Raw genomic sequence first — 18,588 nt, forward strand, 5'->3', positions numbered from 1 at the left:
AGAATTTTTTATACATTCCATTAAAAAAAAACGAGAAAACTACCCTACCGTCGCACTTTCTTATCATTACAGAGCAGGAAAATTTGCTTCCACCCTTAAAAACAATTAAAAACCAATTTTCAACACAACAACCTGGCGGCAACCTTTTTGTACTAAAAAATAAAAAAACAAGTTTCCATCTACTGTCTAGGATTTTTTTTTTTTGTAAATGGCTGGTTATAAATTTATTTTACATCTCGTTCGGTTGCGTTTGATCGAAAAAAAAAATAATTAAAAATCTATTCAATTTCAATCGCGCGAGTGCATGTTAATTAAATATTATTAAAATATATACAATTTGGTCATGATTAAACAATAAATTAATACAATTATCCAAAGCGAATAAAGGTAAATTCACAAAAATTAAAACTTGTCGAGTCAAATGAAAAAAAAAAAAAAATGTTCTTGCAAGAAAAAGAAGGCATTACCAGAGTAACACAAAAGAAGAAAGATTTTTTTTCTTCCCCCAGAAAAATATAAAAGAAAAGCAAAAAAGAAACCTTTTTCCTTTGCAAAATGCAATTCTTGTAAAATTGAGAACATTTTTTACAAAAGTGCGTTTTTATATTTTGGAAAAAAAACCTGATAAAAATGAAGTGAAAATGTAAAAACTTTGTGAAGAAAATGTGGCCACTGCTTTTGCCTTTGCTTGCTGCTGCTGCTGCATTCCTCTGCCTCTGAATATCAAAAAGAAAAAAATCATGTGTGTTGTGCTTTTGTGTGCATAATTTTTTTTTCATTTGGTTTTTTTTTTCTATTTTATTTCAATCAAAAGAAACGAAAAAGTTTTCTTAATTTGTAATTAAATTATATACAATTTGTAGAATAGAATAGATAATTGGTTTATTTTGTGTGTAATTTAATTATTAGAATCAAATTGAGAATATTGCATCCTACGTTTATTTGTAGTTTTTTGGTTTTTTTCAGCTGGGGCGGGTGTTTCTGTTTTTTCTTCTCCATCACCGTTTTTTTTTTCGTTCGTTCGCCTGTCGTCCATCCGTTTTAGCGTTTTAAGTGGGCGCAGCACACCTCGCTCGATCTAAAAAAAAAATCGCGTGCTTAACCTTTTCGTTTCTTTTGAAGAAAAAGAAAATTTTGTATTTTTTTCTGTATTGTTGTTTAGTTTTTTGGAATCTTTAGAACCTCGAGAGAAGGCTACATCCGTTGTATACTTTGAAGGCCCTAGTCCATTAACTAAAAGTAGGCACATTGCTTCGAGAGTCCATTTTTTGCTTTAACATTTTGTTGTTTTTTTTTATTTTATTATGGTTACATAAAAAAATTGGTTGAATTCAAGGTTTGTTTTAGTGCTTTCATTTGTTATTTTAAAAAAGGACTTATTTAAGAAACTTGAAATCCACCCCACTTTTGTAATTGAATTGTCCACAATGAAAACGTGGGTTTTGGACATGGAATCTATGCGACAGAGACAGAACTTGTATTTTTATTTTTTTTTATTTTGTACAATTTGTTGCAATGGAAAGTGAACACTCTTCTACTAAAACACCAACCAAGGGCAAAGGTGTAGTTTTTTCTATAATGAATAATTTGAGAGATTTTTTGAAGGGAATAATGTTTGTGTTCATATCTTTCCTGTAAGTCTTTGTTTTTTGTCTAAAACAATGATATAAATAAGGGAACACATTAAATTGATTGTGTAATAAAACTTATTACAACAAGGTCATCATCATCAATTTCTAGTTTCAGTTTGTTGAAAATTGATAAAACTGTATTTTCTAATTTATTAATGGATCTTCTTTTATCAAAGAATAAAAAACCTACTTTTCGGTAGCTACAAAAAAGATGCTGATGATACAAGTTTCTTTGTACAATTCTTTGAACGTGTGATTTATTTAGGTTTCAAGTCTCAATCTATGAGTATTTATGAAAAACGACGATGGTCTTGCATCCGAAATTAATTTCTATTTGAAGCGAAAGTTTGGTCTTTGTTGTAGTACCTACAGAATTTCAAGGTTGACTTCAAGGACCAGGACCAAGGACGTTCAAAATACAGATTTGCAAATATTTCGAAAACATACCTACACAATATATTTAGTATCTTACTGAAGCACTATACTTACATTTTCAGAGAAGGTTTTCAGATTTGTTGCTCCTTTCAATGAATTTCTGTTTCATTTTCTTTCTGTCTTTCAAACCTTTTTTTCATAAGCAAGACATTTTTGATTAGTTTAGCATTTGATAAATATGGGAGAGCCTTATCCATGCCTCTTTCATGATATTAAAGATAATCCCCTGTGGAATTCTTACTCCTAATTCATTTATCCGTCATCTACAAAAGTTGCTGGCGCTACAAATTTCTTTGTACAGTGCTTTTTTAAACGTGTCTTTCATCCAGGTAATGATCATGAGCATGTTAAGAAGTAGCCCATACTAAGAGTTCTGGCATCCGTAATGAATTTCTATTTGAAGCAAAAGTTTGGTTTTTAATTGGTACCTATAACTTGGAAAATTGTAAAACATATTTCCTGTTTCATTAAGACCCTATACCTTTTTGTTTTCTTTTATGGTCTCCGTGTTTCTGGATTTTCGTTTCATTTCAATTATTTTCATTTCCTTTATTTTAATTTAAACCTATGTATTTTCTATCAGCAATATGGATGAGCAAGAACTTACCTTGTTCGTTTGTGCGACACCAAGCATGCCATAACCTCTTCTATAGTACCTATTAAAATAAATTTCCTATGCAATCCTGAGTCCTAACAATATAAATTTATTTCAAGTTTCAAAACGAAAAAAATTGCATTTTAATTGATAAAATATTGTTTACGAATTGATAAGCGTAGGTGGATTAAGGTTTCACAGTCTGATGACGGCAAGTCACATCATCGTACTCAGATCTTATTGAATCAATTTATTTTTCAGTAAATTGGTAAGATAGAGAGAGGGAAAAATAGAAAAAAGTGCATTTTTGAATTTTCGTAAGTTCTAATAGAGTTTCAGGATGGTTATTTATTTCAATTTTATATCGCATAAACGCTGGTTCAGCGCTGCTCAATTTTGTTTTATTTTATTGAAATACTCGACTAGATTTCTGCTAAAATATGGCTGCTATCATTAAGGATATTGAGGATATAAGAATAACTTAATCTTGATTTCAAGTATGTAGGTTCATTGGAAAATGTATGGCGTAACTTGATCCAAGGTGCCAAGAACCAGAAAATCCGCATTAAGGGTCCAGTGCGCATGTCGACCAAGATCCTTCGCATCACCACCCGTAAAACAGCTTGTGTTGAAGGTTTAAAGTCTTGGGTTCATTTTCAGATGAGACTTCACAAGAGAATCATCGACTTGCACTCGGCTTCTGGAATCGTCAAGAACACTACATCTATAAAGGTCAAAGTTATCATTGCCAACTGAATGCAATTTTTTACAAGAAACAATAAAAGTAACGAGAAAAAGACTTGATATAGACACCACACAGTTTATCATGCAATTACACTACGAAGGCTGCTTTTTAGCTTAAGTGTGAGATGACTCAACTTTTTTTGCAGCGATTTTTTTTTGCCTTAGTGAAACTATTCAATTGTTTCATTTTCAGCAGTTTGTATATTTTTTATACCAACCTTTGGTCTTCTCTGGAAGTCTACTACGTTAATTTAAATAAGTAACTACATTAAACCGTAGCTTCATCTTTTTGGTCAAAATTTTTGGTTTTCAGTTTCGCCTCTAGCACGGACAATACTTTCCAAATATGGATAACCTCAAGGCCCACGAGTCTGCGTATGGTATGTTGCAACAAGCGGAATCAGTTAGTTTAAAATAAGTTCCTTTTTATACTAGAAAAGAGTTCTGTGGGGGTGTGGTACAGAATAAAAGTTATTAGAGTCTTAAAACTTGCTTTTAAAATTCTATCACTCAGAAAGTCGAAGATTTGAAGTAACCAGCAGCATTTTTTCCAAATCCTTATTGAATCAAGATTCTTTTCCCGACTAGAGAAGAAATATGTTGCAAGTTGAGAAAATCATTTACCCAGACTTATAATACTAAATTTACCTCATAATCTCCATTTTCAAACTAGTCACAACTGCCTTGGGGCCACTATATATTGCTAAGTTATTTATTACCGTTCAGTGCTCATTTGATTTCAAATTGTTTCTGTTAAGAATTTTAGAATTAAATGCTTTGCATTCGAGATAGATAAGATTTTAGAAGACCAATTGCAATCAATTAATGACGTCAATTGAAAAAATTAATCGATTCGAATAGCTTTGTAGCGCACGAGCACGCTACCCAAATCTAATGTTAAACTCACGCTGTTATAGTTTCTTGAGCTACGTCACTAGCCTTATTTCTCAAACATTTTTTTTAGTTTGATTGATAGCACAAAATAGTAAGATCTCAGTAAATATTAGGATATCATTTCATACCGATTTTTGTAAAAGGTTCTTTAGGTTGAGTCCTAATTCATCTATAATTTTCTTATAAGCACATTGCAATGGTTGATGTGAAGCATAAGTTTTGTTTAACACTTGACTTCATTTGTATATAGACCATGACCCTTATGCTCCAATTCTGAAACGAATTTTTTTTTGTCGTAAACCAAAAAGAATATCGTTTAGTTCATCATGACAAATTGATGCGGATACTTGCAGTCTATCTTAAATGTTCATTTCCGGTTGTGTGCACCTGTTAGGTTAGGTAAACAAAAATCTCAAATACGACTGGATCACTAGAAGTGTATAAGATGAACAGTTGTATGCTTGATTCAAAAACAAACACCAAATCTACCGGATGTGTTATTGATTTTTTAAGTTTGATATTTTTAATGAGTAAAGAAAATTAATATAAATGTGTCTTGACTCGTGACCCTGACCAACAATAATACAAAAAACTACACAAAAAAATCTCGTAACTTGTGTGTATCTGTATATGTATGTATGTAGTATGTTTAAGTAGACATTTTTTTAACAAATTCTTTGACTTTTGTTTTTTGTTTGTTTTGTTTTAAAGAAAAGGACATATGTCATATTGTTCTCTTTTGTGCACTTCCAAACGAATACGTGTCTTCTAATTCTTTAAGATTGAATAGTTCTTTTGTTGATATCGTTGAAAACTATCTTACCTTCTGTTTGAAAACAGAAAAATGCTAAGGGTTGACTACACTAAATTAAATCAAACATTAATTCACTGGTTAACAAAATTAAACTTATTTTTTGTTGCCGAAACAAAAATATACTTTTCTGAAGGTTTTCGGTGTGCTGAACTCGAATCCGAAGTAAAAAAAAAAATAAATCAGCTCCCGTTTTTGAAATATTACCGTTGGAAATGCTGTACTTCGGACCTTATTTTTTTTTATATAAGGAAAGTTGTTTGAGTATATTTAGTAACGATTTCTATAAGAACTATTTTTCATCTTTCAAGACCTGTTTAAATCTTTCCGATATCTTTTTTACTACCCGAGATATCCTCAGTTGTTTGGTATTTTATATCTACCATAAAAATTTTATAACGCCATTGTCTCCTTTATTATATATGAATCCAAACCCACTTACTTTATTTTTAGATATCTCGGGCAATAAAAAAGATATTGAAAAGTTTTGAAAGACGGAAAACTGTTCTTTTGGAAACCGTTATGAAATATGCTAAAACAATTTTCCTTATATAAAAAAAAAGGTCCGAAGTACTAAAAATAAAACGTTTTTTTGCATTTTCTAACGGTAATATTTCAAAAACGGGAGCTGATTAGTTTTTTCTAACCACGGATTTGAGTTCAGCACACTGAAAACATTCAGAAAAGTAAGTTTTTCTTTGTAAACCAGTGTTATTTATTTGAAGTTTTAAGAAAATACTTCAAATTTTTTAATAAATGTAGTTTTAAATCGAAAAAGTCTTAGGTCCAATTTATTCACACTCCATTAAATTTAAAGTCGCCATTAAAAAAGGGAAATTTTAAAATTTGTATGCGATTTGACAGTTTTATAATTTTTAATGGAGCCTTTAAAAATAATGGAGAGTGAATAAATTGGGCCTTAGCCTGTTAGTAAAGTAGCCTTCTAGTCGAATTCATAGCCGTCACTCAATTTAAGATTTTTCTCAAGTGAACGCCTAAGTAGACTTTTGCGCACTTAAGCCACCATTAGCATGTGGAAAACCTTTAACTTACGGATATTAACTAAGGGAATCCTGAATTAATACTTGAGCATTTCCTAATGAAATTTTTCTTAGACAAGCACTTCAAGAAAATTTTTACTTGAGTAAGGTAATTCTAAAATACCGTTTGTTGAGAGCTGAGGAATCCTCCTAATTTTTAGGAAGACAATTGATTGATTCACTGAATATGAACAAAGGATACATTATTTAACTTCTTCTGTCTTAGAACAGCTGACTTTTGGAACCCTTAATCGATCTTTACGCTTGCGGATGTTGGTAATATTATGGTAACAAATTGCATTCATAATCATATCAATGATCATTTCACGGCTTTTATAACACATTGTTTTTTTTTAGATCAATAAAACGTCTTTTAAATTACTCTTCCACTACCTGTGTCAGAGTTATTCACCAAATTTTTCTTACGCCCACTCAACAAAATACAATGTTTAACATTCAAAACCCCGATTTCCATGACATCATGTAAAACTGCTCTTCCTCTCTCATCTTCTTCTTTTTCGTCGTCTGTGCACCTGATCACAAATCGGATTACACAAATACCAATGCATTTAAATCAAATTTCCCAAGAGATACGACTTTGGAATTTTTGTACCATCCGCCGTCTCTCATCCAGCACAGTAAAGGTTTCAATACAAATTTCATGGGAAAATGCATCGCAAACGTTTGTTGCCCCTAATTTCTCATACACCAAAAAAAAATTAAAAAAAAAAAATTGCCACTTCATCAAAAATACAACAACAAAAAAAAAAGAGGGTCTCTGAACGAATGCTAATGCATTTTTCAAAAATTTTCGATCAAATCAATTACCTGCAAATGAATGACCCCATGAAGAATGATAATTTTTTTTTTTTTGCATTTCTTTTCACTTTCCTGTGTGTTGTCGGTCGTTTGGTCGGGTCGTTTGTTTGGATGGATCGATCATCGGTTAGTTGGTTTCTCAGGCACAGATTTTTTTTTTAAGTAGTATATACCTACCTCTAGTATGCTTCTCTTCTGCCAGACCAGACAAAATGAACTTGTAAGATGGAGGGATGATCTTTTTGAAAATTCCCAGGTAGAAGGGAATGACATCAGGGGTTAAAAACCAAAAGATGTTCTTCGATGAGAGATGAGAGAGTGTTGAATCTTTTTACTTCTTTTTTTTTTATTCTTTACACTATGGTTTCGGCAACTATTCATTATCTATCTGCTGGGAAGAGTAGGAAAGGAATACATAAAGGTAGAGAGAAGCAATAATGACAAGAAGATTTATGTGTGAATGTCTTGTTGTGAGCCACAGAGATTCTTAACCGACAATCCAGTGGTGCTGGTTGGTGGTAGGTAGGTAGAGAATTTATATACAATTTCCTGTAGATAGTCTTGCTCCTCGGTTAGGTTTTTTTTTTTTTTTTGCGTAAACTCCTTTGTGCGCACTCAGTATCAAATTACAATACTGTATCGTCTTCTTTGTAAAAGAAAACAGAAAAAATATTGGCCTGCAAGAGGAGTTGTCTCTTCTACTAGTCAGTCTTGTGTGGGACACAAACTTACAACAGCAGCAGCAGCAGGAGGTTTGAAAAAATTCCTCCTTTTGTTTGCAAAAAAATATTTAAAAAAAAAGAAAAACTCGTATTTTTACACAAACCAAAACCGCCGTGATATTTCTTTCATTTTCTTTCTTTCGTTTTGGTTACAGATTTAAACACACACCTCTCCTCTTTACGTATATTATGGAAAAAACATGTGTTCAATCTGCTGATATTGAGTCAACTGGTTGCCATTCGAGAATTATTATCAATTCACTAACGGCAGCATCATCAGAACCAGCTATTTGTAGTAGTACATCGACGACGACGGAGGAGGATAAATCATCATCATCCACAATAATCGAGGCGCTCTCTAACTTAAGATCGCCGCAAATGTCGTCCAAAGAATTACAGCTCCAACTGCAAACACAGACACTAAACACATTAAATGATAAGAAAATCTACAAAAGCTATGATAATTTAAATGAAGATGGTAATGATGGTGAAGGTCGAGGCTGCAGTGTTATATCTATGTCAACTCCTGCCGCTGAAAGTATGACACTGTACAAAGATGATGATAGCCGTTCGGGATCAAGTGATGATATAACCACACCCATTGTTGATTTACAAAGTCGTAGTAACAACGATGACGATAATGATAAAACTAACGTCGCACCAACAACAACATTATCTACTACGAATGTTATCCAAGTGATACAAGATCATAATCGACGACGAGGAGGAGGATGCCACGAAGAAACAACGATGACATCGAATAATGGTGGAGTTGGTGTAGGCATTTACCTCGAGACACCAGTTATCGATGAGCAAATAGTTGGTGTTAATAGTCATGATTACGAAAAGGCCAAACCAAAAAGACTTAGCGATGAGTTCCTCATGTCATCGGAGGATTGCTGCGATGACGAGAGGAATAATAGCACCAGCAGTACCAGTAGCAGTCATAGTAATCCTCTAGCAACTCATAGTAATAGTAGCATTAGTAAGACGGCAGATTGTAGTATTAGCAGTAATAGCAGCAATATTAGTGGAATATCAAAAAAAGAAGGAATACTCAATGATTTGCTGAAATCTGTTATGACTGCTGATAATATCGTTAGTGCTGATGTGGCTAATTTAAAAGTAAAAAATACATCAGCAGGAGGTGGTGGTGGATCATCAGCAGCAAATGTACATGATTGTTGTAATAAATCTCATTTTGACTATTGTCATGGTGGCGGTGGCGATGGTATGCCAGGAGCAAGTGGCAGTATGTCCTCACGTTTTCGAAAAATCAACATTGCCTATTTGCCATTTTTAAGTAAAGTTTGTAGAAATAACAAACTCGGGGGAGAGGAGGATGATAATGATGATACTGAAGCAGATGTTGCGGACAATGATGTGCAATCAATGGACGCCATTGAACGTCGAGACTTTGAAGATGAACAAAGACTCACAGGTGGAATAATATTAAAATCTAGTTCGTTAGCTAAGAATGATAGACTTAAATTAGATATAGTTCAACAACAACAACAACAAAATGCGCAAAATGCCGCCAATAATCAACAGCGAGTAGTCTCATCAGATAGTAAGGTAAGTGATGATTTTAGATTTTAGACTTTTTTCTTCACGGTTAATACACATTTTTAAGTTTTAATTTTTCGAACTTACCGCGATTTAATTTGTTTATTAAACGAAATGAATCGATTAAAATTTCCCGAAATTTCGACAGGGTTACACTTGTCGTGGTCACGGGTTGAACGTGGTTTTCCTTGTTGTACCACTCGGTTTTCCCGATAGCCTCTCTAGCCTCCTAATGGCAGGTAGTTGGGCCTCTATTATCCAGGTTGACTTCCTGTATCTCGCCGTTTGAAATAGCTTGTCTAGATGAACAAATCTTTTCTTTTTTTCCTTGATATATCCTGAGCTCAAATATACATAATTATTTTCTTTTGCGCATCTTACTATGCTATTTACACAGAAGTCTTTTTGTTTTAAGATAAAAACATTGTTTTAATTTTGTTTCTTTAATTCCCAGTATACCTACAAAGACCATTCAACAACACCGACCAGCAGCAGGCATTACAAAAGCAGATTAACTAAATCAACTGCCAAAATAAATCTTACCACCAGCCTAAATCATCCAGAAACCAACACTGTTACAACAAATGGAGATATCGCTACAAATGATGACCAACAAACAATAGAAAATAAAGAAGATCAACCAGATAGTAGCAGTTGTAATAATAGTTCAACAACAACAACGACAAATGATAACTGTCACCATAAAGTACAAGAAGAAAATGATCCAGAATCAAGTAATCCCGCTTCGTCAGCAGGAACTGATTCATCTTCATCGCCACTAAATCTGCGAACTACACTCCAAGATAGTAATCCCGCCAACAACAACAAAAAGCTTGTTGAAATTCTATCGAATCCAAATTCAAATGAAAGCTTATCCGAGCATTCGTATAATACCTCATCCAGTCATTCCTTGTCAAGAGTATCATCATCTAAACAGTTGACGACGCAGCAGCCACAAGTATGCCTTAGTTCGGAAGAAGAAATTCTCAAAAAAGCTATTGAAACAATTAATACATTACAGCAAAAACTTGTTGGCGAAGGCATTAATGATGATGATATTGCAACGACTTCATCGTCAGCACGTTGTCAATATTCGGCCTTGAAATATCTGCGAAATTCTCTGAGAAAAGACAATTCAAGTAATTTGCATTGTGATGATGTTGCAACGGGATCATCAGAGTCAGTTTCTGGAAGTTCCACTACCGCAGCAGTCGCTGAGGAAAAAGTTGTACCTGCAGCTTCTCCTCTTTTTGCCATAAACAGCAACAACAGTCATGCAAATTTCCAACAAGAAGAACCCAACCAACAACTGAATCATGTAGAACGTAGAGTCACAGAGTTTCCATACCTTGATCATGCTCTACCTCTAGACAACGAATTTGATGAAGAGACTTGGGCAGATTGTGACGAGGGATCCGATGATGAGGTGTGTACATGCCATAAGGATAGTTTTTCAAATCAACGAGACAAACGCGGCGATACCTCTGATTTGCTTTCGGAAGATGCTTTATCGAAAGATGTCGAGCTCTCCAGCTACATACAAATGGTGTCGATTTCAGAGGACACACTGTCCCATGAACAGAGCATGTCACCTGAATTCACAGGACTTCAACGAAAACGGAAATTCAACGAAAGTCGCCTTCTGGATGGCGATCACTTTTTGAGTGATAGTGGAAGAAAACGTATTGCATACGATTACTCTTCAACGCCTCGTAGTTCGCAGACACTTTTGTTGATTCCAAGTCCTTCAACTCCATTGGGTCGACGTACTCCGCGCTCTTTGATTCCCACAAGAGATAATCCCCCGCCAGAACTGCAAGATTGGTTGGTGCAATTCCAACGATGGTCGCATGCTGAACGGCTACTTGCTGTCGATAGACTGATTGAACACTGCGAACCGACTCAAGTTCGTCATATGATGAAAGTTATTGAACCGCAGTTTCAAAGAGATTTCATATCTCTACTACCACGTGAATTGGCGCTGCAAGTATTAGCCTATTTGGATCCAACTGATCTGCTTAGAGCAGCACAAACCTGTCGTAGCTGGAGATTCCTGTGTGACGATAATCTGTTGTGGAAGGAAAAATGCCGCAAAGCACAAATACTGATTGAACCGAAGACAGACAGACCGAAACGTGGGCGAGCTGGAAATATGCCGCCAATTGCATCTCCGTGGAAGGCCGCTTACATGCGACAGCACATAATTGAAATGAATTGGCGTTCGCGACCAATAAGGGAACCTAAAGTTTTGAAAGGTCATGACGATCATGTTATTACGTGCTTGCAATTCTCAGGAAATCGAATTGTTTCGGGATCAGATGATAATACGCTTAAAGTTTGGTCAGCTGTTACCGGAAGGGTAAGTTGATGATTCACAGCATGTTACTGATTGATTTTTATTAATTGGATTCTTTCTTTTCTTTTTATTTAAATAGTGTCTGCGCACATTAGTGGGCCACACCGGTGGAGTTTGGTCATCCCAAATGTCTGGTAATATAATTATTTCGGGCAGTACTGATAGAACATTAAAAGTTTGGGATATGGAAACGGGAGAGTGTGTTCACACATTGTTGGGACACACATCAACTGTGCGGTGTATGCATTTACATGGCAAAAAGTATGTAAAATTATTGTTTTATATCAATTCAGTTCTAATAGTTCTTTTTTTATTCTTTTTATCAGAGTTGTAAGTGGTTCACGGGATGCAACACTGCGTGTCTGGGACATTGAACGTGGCAATTGTTTGCATGTTCTAGTCGGACATTTGGCCGCTGTTCGATGTGTGCAATATGATGGAAAACTTATAGTTTCCGGTGCCTATGATTATATGGTGAAAATTTGGCACCCAGAGCGTCAGGAATGTCTTCATACGTTGCAAGGTCATACAAACCGTGTATATTCTTTACAAGTATGTTTTTTTTTCTTTTAATTTTATATTTTGTAATTTTTCTAATTTCTTTAATATTTTTTTTTTTTTTCAAAATTTAGTTTGATGGTATTCATGTTGTATCGGGATCTTTGGACACATCGATACGTGTATGGGATGTAGAGACTGGCAATTGTAAACATACACTTATGGGACATCAGAGTCTTACGTCTGGTATGGAATTGCGACAGAATATTTTGGTTTCGGGTAATGCCGATTCAACTGTGAAAGTCTGGGACATAACAAATGGTCAATGCTTGCAGACACTTTCAGGTAATATTCAAAATAAATTTTATATTTTTTGTTTTGTAGTTGTACTAGCTGACCCGGCAGACTTCGTTCCGCTATTTCTTGTATTTATTTCTCATTTTCGATTCTGTAATTAAAGACTACTCAAAAATGTCCCTAAAAATTAGTTGTTTTTCAAAAATTTGTATTTAAAAATACAAGGCCTATGAAAGAAATCCGTATTAGACCCCTAATTTTTTTTCAATATTTTTCTAATGGTGTAACTCAAATTTCTGTGCAAAATTTTGCGTACCTGTAATTAGTCTTTTGTCGAAGGTCTATGACTGCAAAAAAACCTTCACAACTTGGTTCCGAAATTTTTTTGAATTTTTTCAATACCGTTTTTAACTATTGAATAAATTTGTCTATCATTAAAAAAAAGTCAACTCTTTACGATTTACCGTTTAGAAAATAGCCTCTTTTTTCAATGTCGTATTACCCCTATTTACCCTATAAAATCTTAAATTTTTTTACCTTAAACCTTCTCCTCTTATGCCTCTTTGATTTAAAAAAAAAATTAAGAAAATAAGTCAGTCGGTGTGGCCGGTTAGCGAACGTACACAAAACCAAACTTTAATATACACATATAATAGATATGTATGTTTAAAATGCGGCTTCGAAAAGACTCGATATCGTATTTGTCGAAGTCATAAGGTTTGTTGAGATATTCAATTATCGTTGAACAATTCAACAGGTTATTCATGCTTTTGAAAATTCTGACTTGGGCCGTTGTTTCTTATAAGAAACTCGTAAGTTAATGCAATTCTTTCTTCTCTTCGGAAGCATATGGAAAGTAGATGGTTTTTCAGCACGTTACCGTACCACGTAAAAATAATTGATATTAACGTCACACATTTGCAAAATGTTGGCCTTGAGAATACGAATAGAACGGGAAATTAAATGCAAGAAGATTCAATGGCAGCCTTAAACGTTTTTCAAGGATGAAAAGGCATTTCAATTGAGAGTTTCGTCTTTTCTGACGAACCGGTAGCTCTGTGAATTCTCAACATCCCAGTTTGTATGCTTGTCAAAATCGGCTTTAATTAATTTTTAATTTAATTTTCTGCGATAAATCTTAATCCTGAGTTTCACTTGTAAATTTTTCCACCCGAAATTATATTTTTGTTCCCACGGACTTTTAATAGCTAATGTGAGTTTCTCCCCCCAAGACAATTTTCATTTTCGCGCAAAACTAGTTTCCGCGTTTAAATAAAGACTTTACTATTGTACCCACCCGAACGTTTTGCATTAAATTTTATTAAGCGTGGTCATCGCGAAACGGCTAATCCGAAAAATATCTTCATTTTATGTCTAAAAGCAATCGCGAAAAAAGTTCAAAATACGGGGAGAATTATATTCCAAACTTGAACAACTTTTTACTCATAATGAGAAAAGAGTGATATTTAATTTTTTCGGGTGAAAACTTATTCACCCGGTTGCGGCCGTGCAATAAGCATTCAGCGACGTCGATCAGAATTCAATTTTGTTCTAATTTGTTAGTTTCTTTTTCCTGAACAACGTAGAAAAAATATGTTTAGGGTAGATATTGGATGTCGAAAGCAATATAATTTTGCTGGCAATACCAACCTAAAGACAATGGGGCGGCATATTCAAAGTCGTTTTTAGATCCAGTTTATCTTAGATAGTGTAGCTTACTCATATTCAGTTTGTTTTAAATTCCAATTTAACATCAACTAGGGATTCTACTAAGTAATTAATTTAACATTTCGTAGGTCCAAATAAGCATCAATCGGCAGTTACTTGTCTTCAATTCAATTCGAGATTTGTAATCACCAGTTCAGATGATGGCACTGTAAAATTATGGGATGTCAAAACTGGTGAATTCATAAGAAATCTTGTTGCCTTAGATTCTGGTGGATCTGGCGGTGTTGTGTGGCGTATTCGGTGAGATATAAAAATAACTTCTCATAATAAGATGAGAAACTAATTTTTTTTTGATTAATTTTTTAGGGCAAATGATACAAAACTCATTTGTGCAGTTGGTTCACGCAATGGTACTGAGGAAACCAAATTAATGGTCTTAGATTTTGATGTTGAAGGTGCCTGCGTAAAATGTTCATAAGTGTTAAGTAATTGTTATTTTTGCATATAAAAAAAACCCATACCGCACAGTTCTTTTGCAAAGAATGTTTTTTCGCAGAGGGCAAACAAACAAAAAAAAACAAAACAAACTAAAAATCTTTTCAAGAACGTAACAAATTGAGACTTAATATTTAATGATAATAATTATTATTGTATACCTGTGTTGTAAGAATGTGAAAGAAAAAAAGAAAACACACAAATCTAATTAATTATGCAAAAAAAAAAAAAAAAACAAATAGAAACAAAAAAAAATACGGTAGAACTGGTATCTAATGCTTTATGAGGGCAGGCGCAAAGATGTAATTTTCTTTATTTTTTTTTTTTTTTTTTGTTTAAATAATTTTTAATTTGTTACATTTGTCAGCCTATCCTCCCAGTAGTAGAACTTTCTAGTTGCTTAAGTCCTTACTTGGTATCTAAAAAAAAAACAAAACAAATAAAACACAAAAAACCGTATGAATTTATCTAGTTGTTAGGAGATACATTAAATCTATTTAATTTAAATAGTTTTTTTTTTCTTTTTTTTTTGTAAAATCTAGATTTTTTTTTTAGAAATTACACACAGATCGCATCAAAGCTTTATATTATTATAATATTACTTTACGTACATAAAACATTTAATTAAGATTCTTGCTTATTTGTAGGTCTTTTTTTTTGTATTTTTAATAATTTTTGTTCTATTAAAATGTCTTTGTTTCTATTATGTAAAATGTAATTTTTTTTTTAAATCAGATTTTTTTAACCTTCATTTTACTTATTATTATTGGTTTATTGAATTTTGTTATTTTAATATCGTTTTCAAAGTGATACAAAAAAGAAGAAGACATTTTCTGGGCTATATGGTAGGAATATGTGGCTCACACCACATTTTGAGTTTTATAGAATTTTGATTCAGAAAATTTGTAATGTAAAAGAAACATCAAGGGCTAGATTTAACTACATCTGTTAAATAGGATTTTCGATTACTTAACACAATTTGTTTGTACATTAACTTTGTCTTTGTAAACGTTAAATATTTTTAATTTTTAATACAACACCTGTTGAATTTTGGTGACTAGTTCATATCACCAAAACGTGTAATTTAAGCTGTTCTTAACGTCAAGAGATTTAAAGCGTTTGATTAAAAAATATCAAAAAGAATTATATGCGTTTTCTCATTGCCTATTTTATTTAAAAAGAAATAGAAATAAAAACAAACAAACAAAATCGTAACTCTACAATTTTCCTTTGACTATTTTAGTTTGCAATAAAAATTTCCATACCCTTGCCTTCGAAAAAATAACAAGAAAAGAAAAAAAAAAACGATATTATTGTTTACTTAGATAATTTTTATAGATTTTATTTAGAATAAAAATAATTAATATTAAAGAAATGGTCATTTTACCCAAACTATATTATAACACTTTCTTTTTTAATTAGGACGATCAATATATAAATATTATATACTCTTTTTTTTTAATTGAAAAAAAAAAAAAATAAACAATTGTTATGTTATTAAATTTTAATTGGTGGCTTCCTCTCTTCGTTACATGATAATTTAGTTTTTTTTTTCCAAACTTTACAAAAGAATGAAGAAAAAAAATCTGTTAATTTATATTTGTTATTTAATTATTTTGATGATCAAATATTTATTTTTCTTTTATTATTATTAATTTGATCACAGTGTGCAGGTTTTTGTTTATATTTTATTTTCTCCGTTTTCTCCAAAAAAAAAACTTTGTTGTTTTAAATTAAATTTTTTCCACATAAAAAACAGAAAGTGTATAGCAAAAAACAAACAAAATAAAATAAAATTATCTAAGTATTATTACTAAATGCAGGTCTTATTTTAATCTTTTCCTTAGTAATAAAAAAAATACAACAAAACAAACAACTGGTTAAAATATATATTATTATTCAAAAATACAAACAAAAAAATAAATATGCAAAAGAAAGTATAAACATTATAATATGCCACAGAATTGCCATGGAAAAAACACAACATATAACTTAACAAAAAAAGAAAAATACAAAACAAGTATACATATATTATTAATGTAGTAACACAAAAATATTAAATTTAAAAAATAAAATAATAATAATAATACAAAAAAAAATTAAAAAAAAAAATCGCATTAATTTTTAGCAATGTAAAATATAAAAATATGATAATTCTAATATTTAATTATAGACTGATTTGATAGTAACTATTTTAATTATTATCAGTTTTAGGTTATTTCATAACATAATTATAAATACAAAAAAAAATTAAAACAATATACCTTCATATTATAAAACAAAAAAAAAAAAAATGAATAAATAATTAAACAAACAAAAAAATCTTGTGGAAAGGATGTTTTTTCATAAAGAAAAATACTTTATTTTTTAAACTTCATGTGTTAGTCAATTAAAAAATAAATTTAAAAAAAAAAACAAATCATTGTAATAATACTACATAAAACAACACACGCATTCATTTCATTATAATGATTGAAATAAATACAAACAAAACAAAAAACACATTTATGTATTTAGTTTATTTTTGTCTTTTTTTTTTAAAGATTTTATTAAAAAAAATCGTTTTGTCGCCACATGCAAACTAAAATTATTTTTTTTAGTTGTTAAAAATTATTTTAATTTAATTTTATAGTTGGCCAAAACAAAGACAACAACCAACAAAGAAATGAAAATAAAACAAAATATATTTAATAATACAAGGAAAAAACACATGGAATGATAATAATAATATTTAACCATTAAATTTCTTTTAATACAATTAAAAATTATAATAATAACGACACAACAAATTTCAAATAATGAGTAATAAACAAACTAAAACAAATGGTATTTTCTAAATGGTTTTTCTTTGCATATCATCATTATAGAAGTAAAACATAAAATGAAGAAATTATAATTGCACGATCTTTTTATCCATTAAGACCCCAATTTGGTTGCTCTGCTTTGAGATATTATTTATAAATATTATTGATAAATTGTTGTGTTTGGTATTCAGCCCTATCGTGAGTTTCACGAAGAATTCCTCCCGGAATATTTTTGTTCGCCCGGAATTTTAAAAGCTATCACGAGTTTCACCCGAAGGGAATTTACATTTTTCGCTAAACTAGTTTCTTCTTCAGCATCAAAATTTAAGTGAGAGAAAAGCTGTACAATACCTCGCAAATTCCCTGAAAAAAAGTTTAAAATACAGGGGCCCTATTTTGTAAAACGATTATCGTTGAAACTATTACGATAATCGTTTTTCTTCAACGATACTCGTTAATCTTTACGACTGCCATTTACCTATCGTTTAACTTTAGTTTTCGCATACTGATTTTAATTAGTTATAAAAAAAAACCATTTTGTAAAACAATATGGCCACTTTTTACAAAAAGTGCGGAATTCAAAAAAGTAAAGAATTGTTCAGCCATATCGAGGTATCCGTTCGGAGAAAATTTTTTTCCGATTTGTTCGAAATCGGAGAATTTTCTATCGAGATATCCGTTCCGAGTGACTTATCGGATAATCTTCCGATGAAACATGGCGCCTATCAACGCATTGCGATGAAGTCTGTTCAACACAGATTTTTTGACAGTTGTGCTTTGAATTTCATCGGAAATTCTCCGACATAAAATAGTTGCGGAATATTTTAAGAAAAGTGGAATGTCACAGAAATAAAAATAAAAATGGAGATATAATTTTGATTTTTTAGTGTAGACTAATAAAAAATAGTAATAAAGCCTCAGCAAGAGAGGTTGGTTGAAATTAAGAAGACTTGGGCATTACAAGGATTTTTATTTATTAAATAAATCGCACTGACACTCATGTGTCAAATGAATGCGATTGTATACTTTATTTATTTGTTCAGAAGTGGATACCTTGAAAGATATGTATGGTAAGTTCCGATCGGAACGGGCTATCGTTTCGGAACTTTCTCCGGACGGATACCTCGATAGGGCTGGTTATTTCTTTCTAGCGCCATTGTTTTTGAAAAAACAAGTTATCGATAACTTGTATGGGAATTTTATCTCAGCTAAA

General features: G+C 32.0%; 1 protein-coding gene across 2 annotated transcripts; it reads left to right on the top strand.

The window, feature by feature from the left end:
- The first annotated feature begins 216 nt into the window (after positions 1-216).
- Positions 217-15,714, top strand: LOC129908971 (F-box/WD repeat-containing protein 7). 2 transcript variants are annotated; one of them, XM_055985823.1, is made up of 9 exons: positions 217-387; positions 7,847-9,266; positions 9,712-11,616; positions 11,693-11,874; positions 11,940-12,165; positions 12,246-12,456; positions 14,205-14,376; positions 14,443-14,561; positions 14,633-15,714. In XM_055985823.1, exons 2-8 carry the CDS (start codon positions 7,881-7,883, stop codon positions 14,552-14,554), a joined length of 4,194 nt encoding a protein of 1,397 aa, XP_055841798.1. In that variant the 5' UTR covers positions 217-387; positions 7,847-7,880; the 3' UTR covers positions 14,555-14,561; positions 14,633-15,714. The 2 variants fall into 2 exon arrangements, with proteins under 2 accessions (XP_055841798.1, XP_055841797.1); XM_055985822.1 differs by having other exon boundaries at positions 14,443-15,714.
- Positions 15,715-18,588: the final 2,874 nt, after the last annotated feature.

Source organism: Episyrphus balteatus, chromosome 2, assembly GCF_945859705.1.
Source record: "Episyrphus balteatus chromosome 2, idEpiBalt1.1, whole genome shotgun sequence".
Classification (NCBI taxonomy): domain Eukaryota; kingdom Metazoa; phylum Arthropoda; class Insecta; order Diptera; family Syrphidae; genus Episyrphus; species Episyrphus balteatus.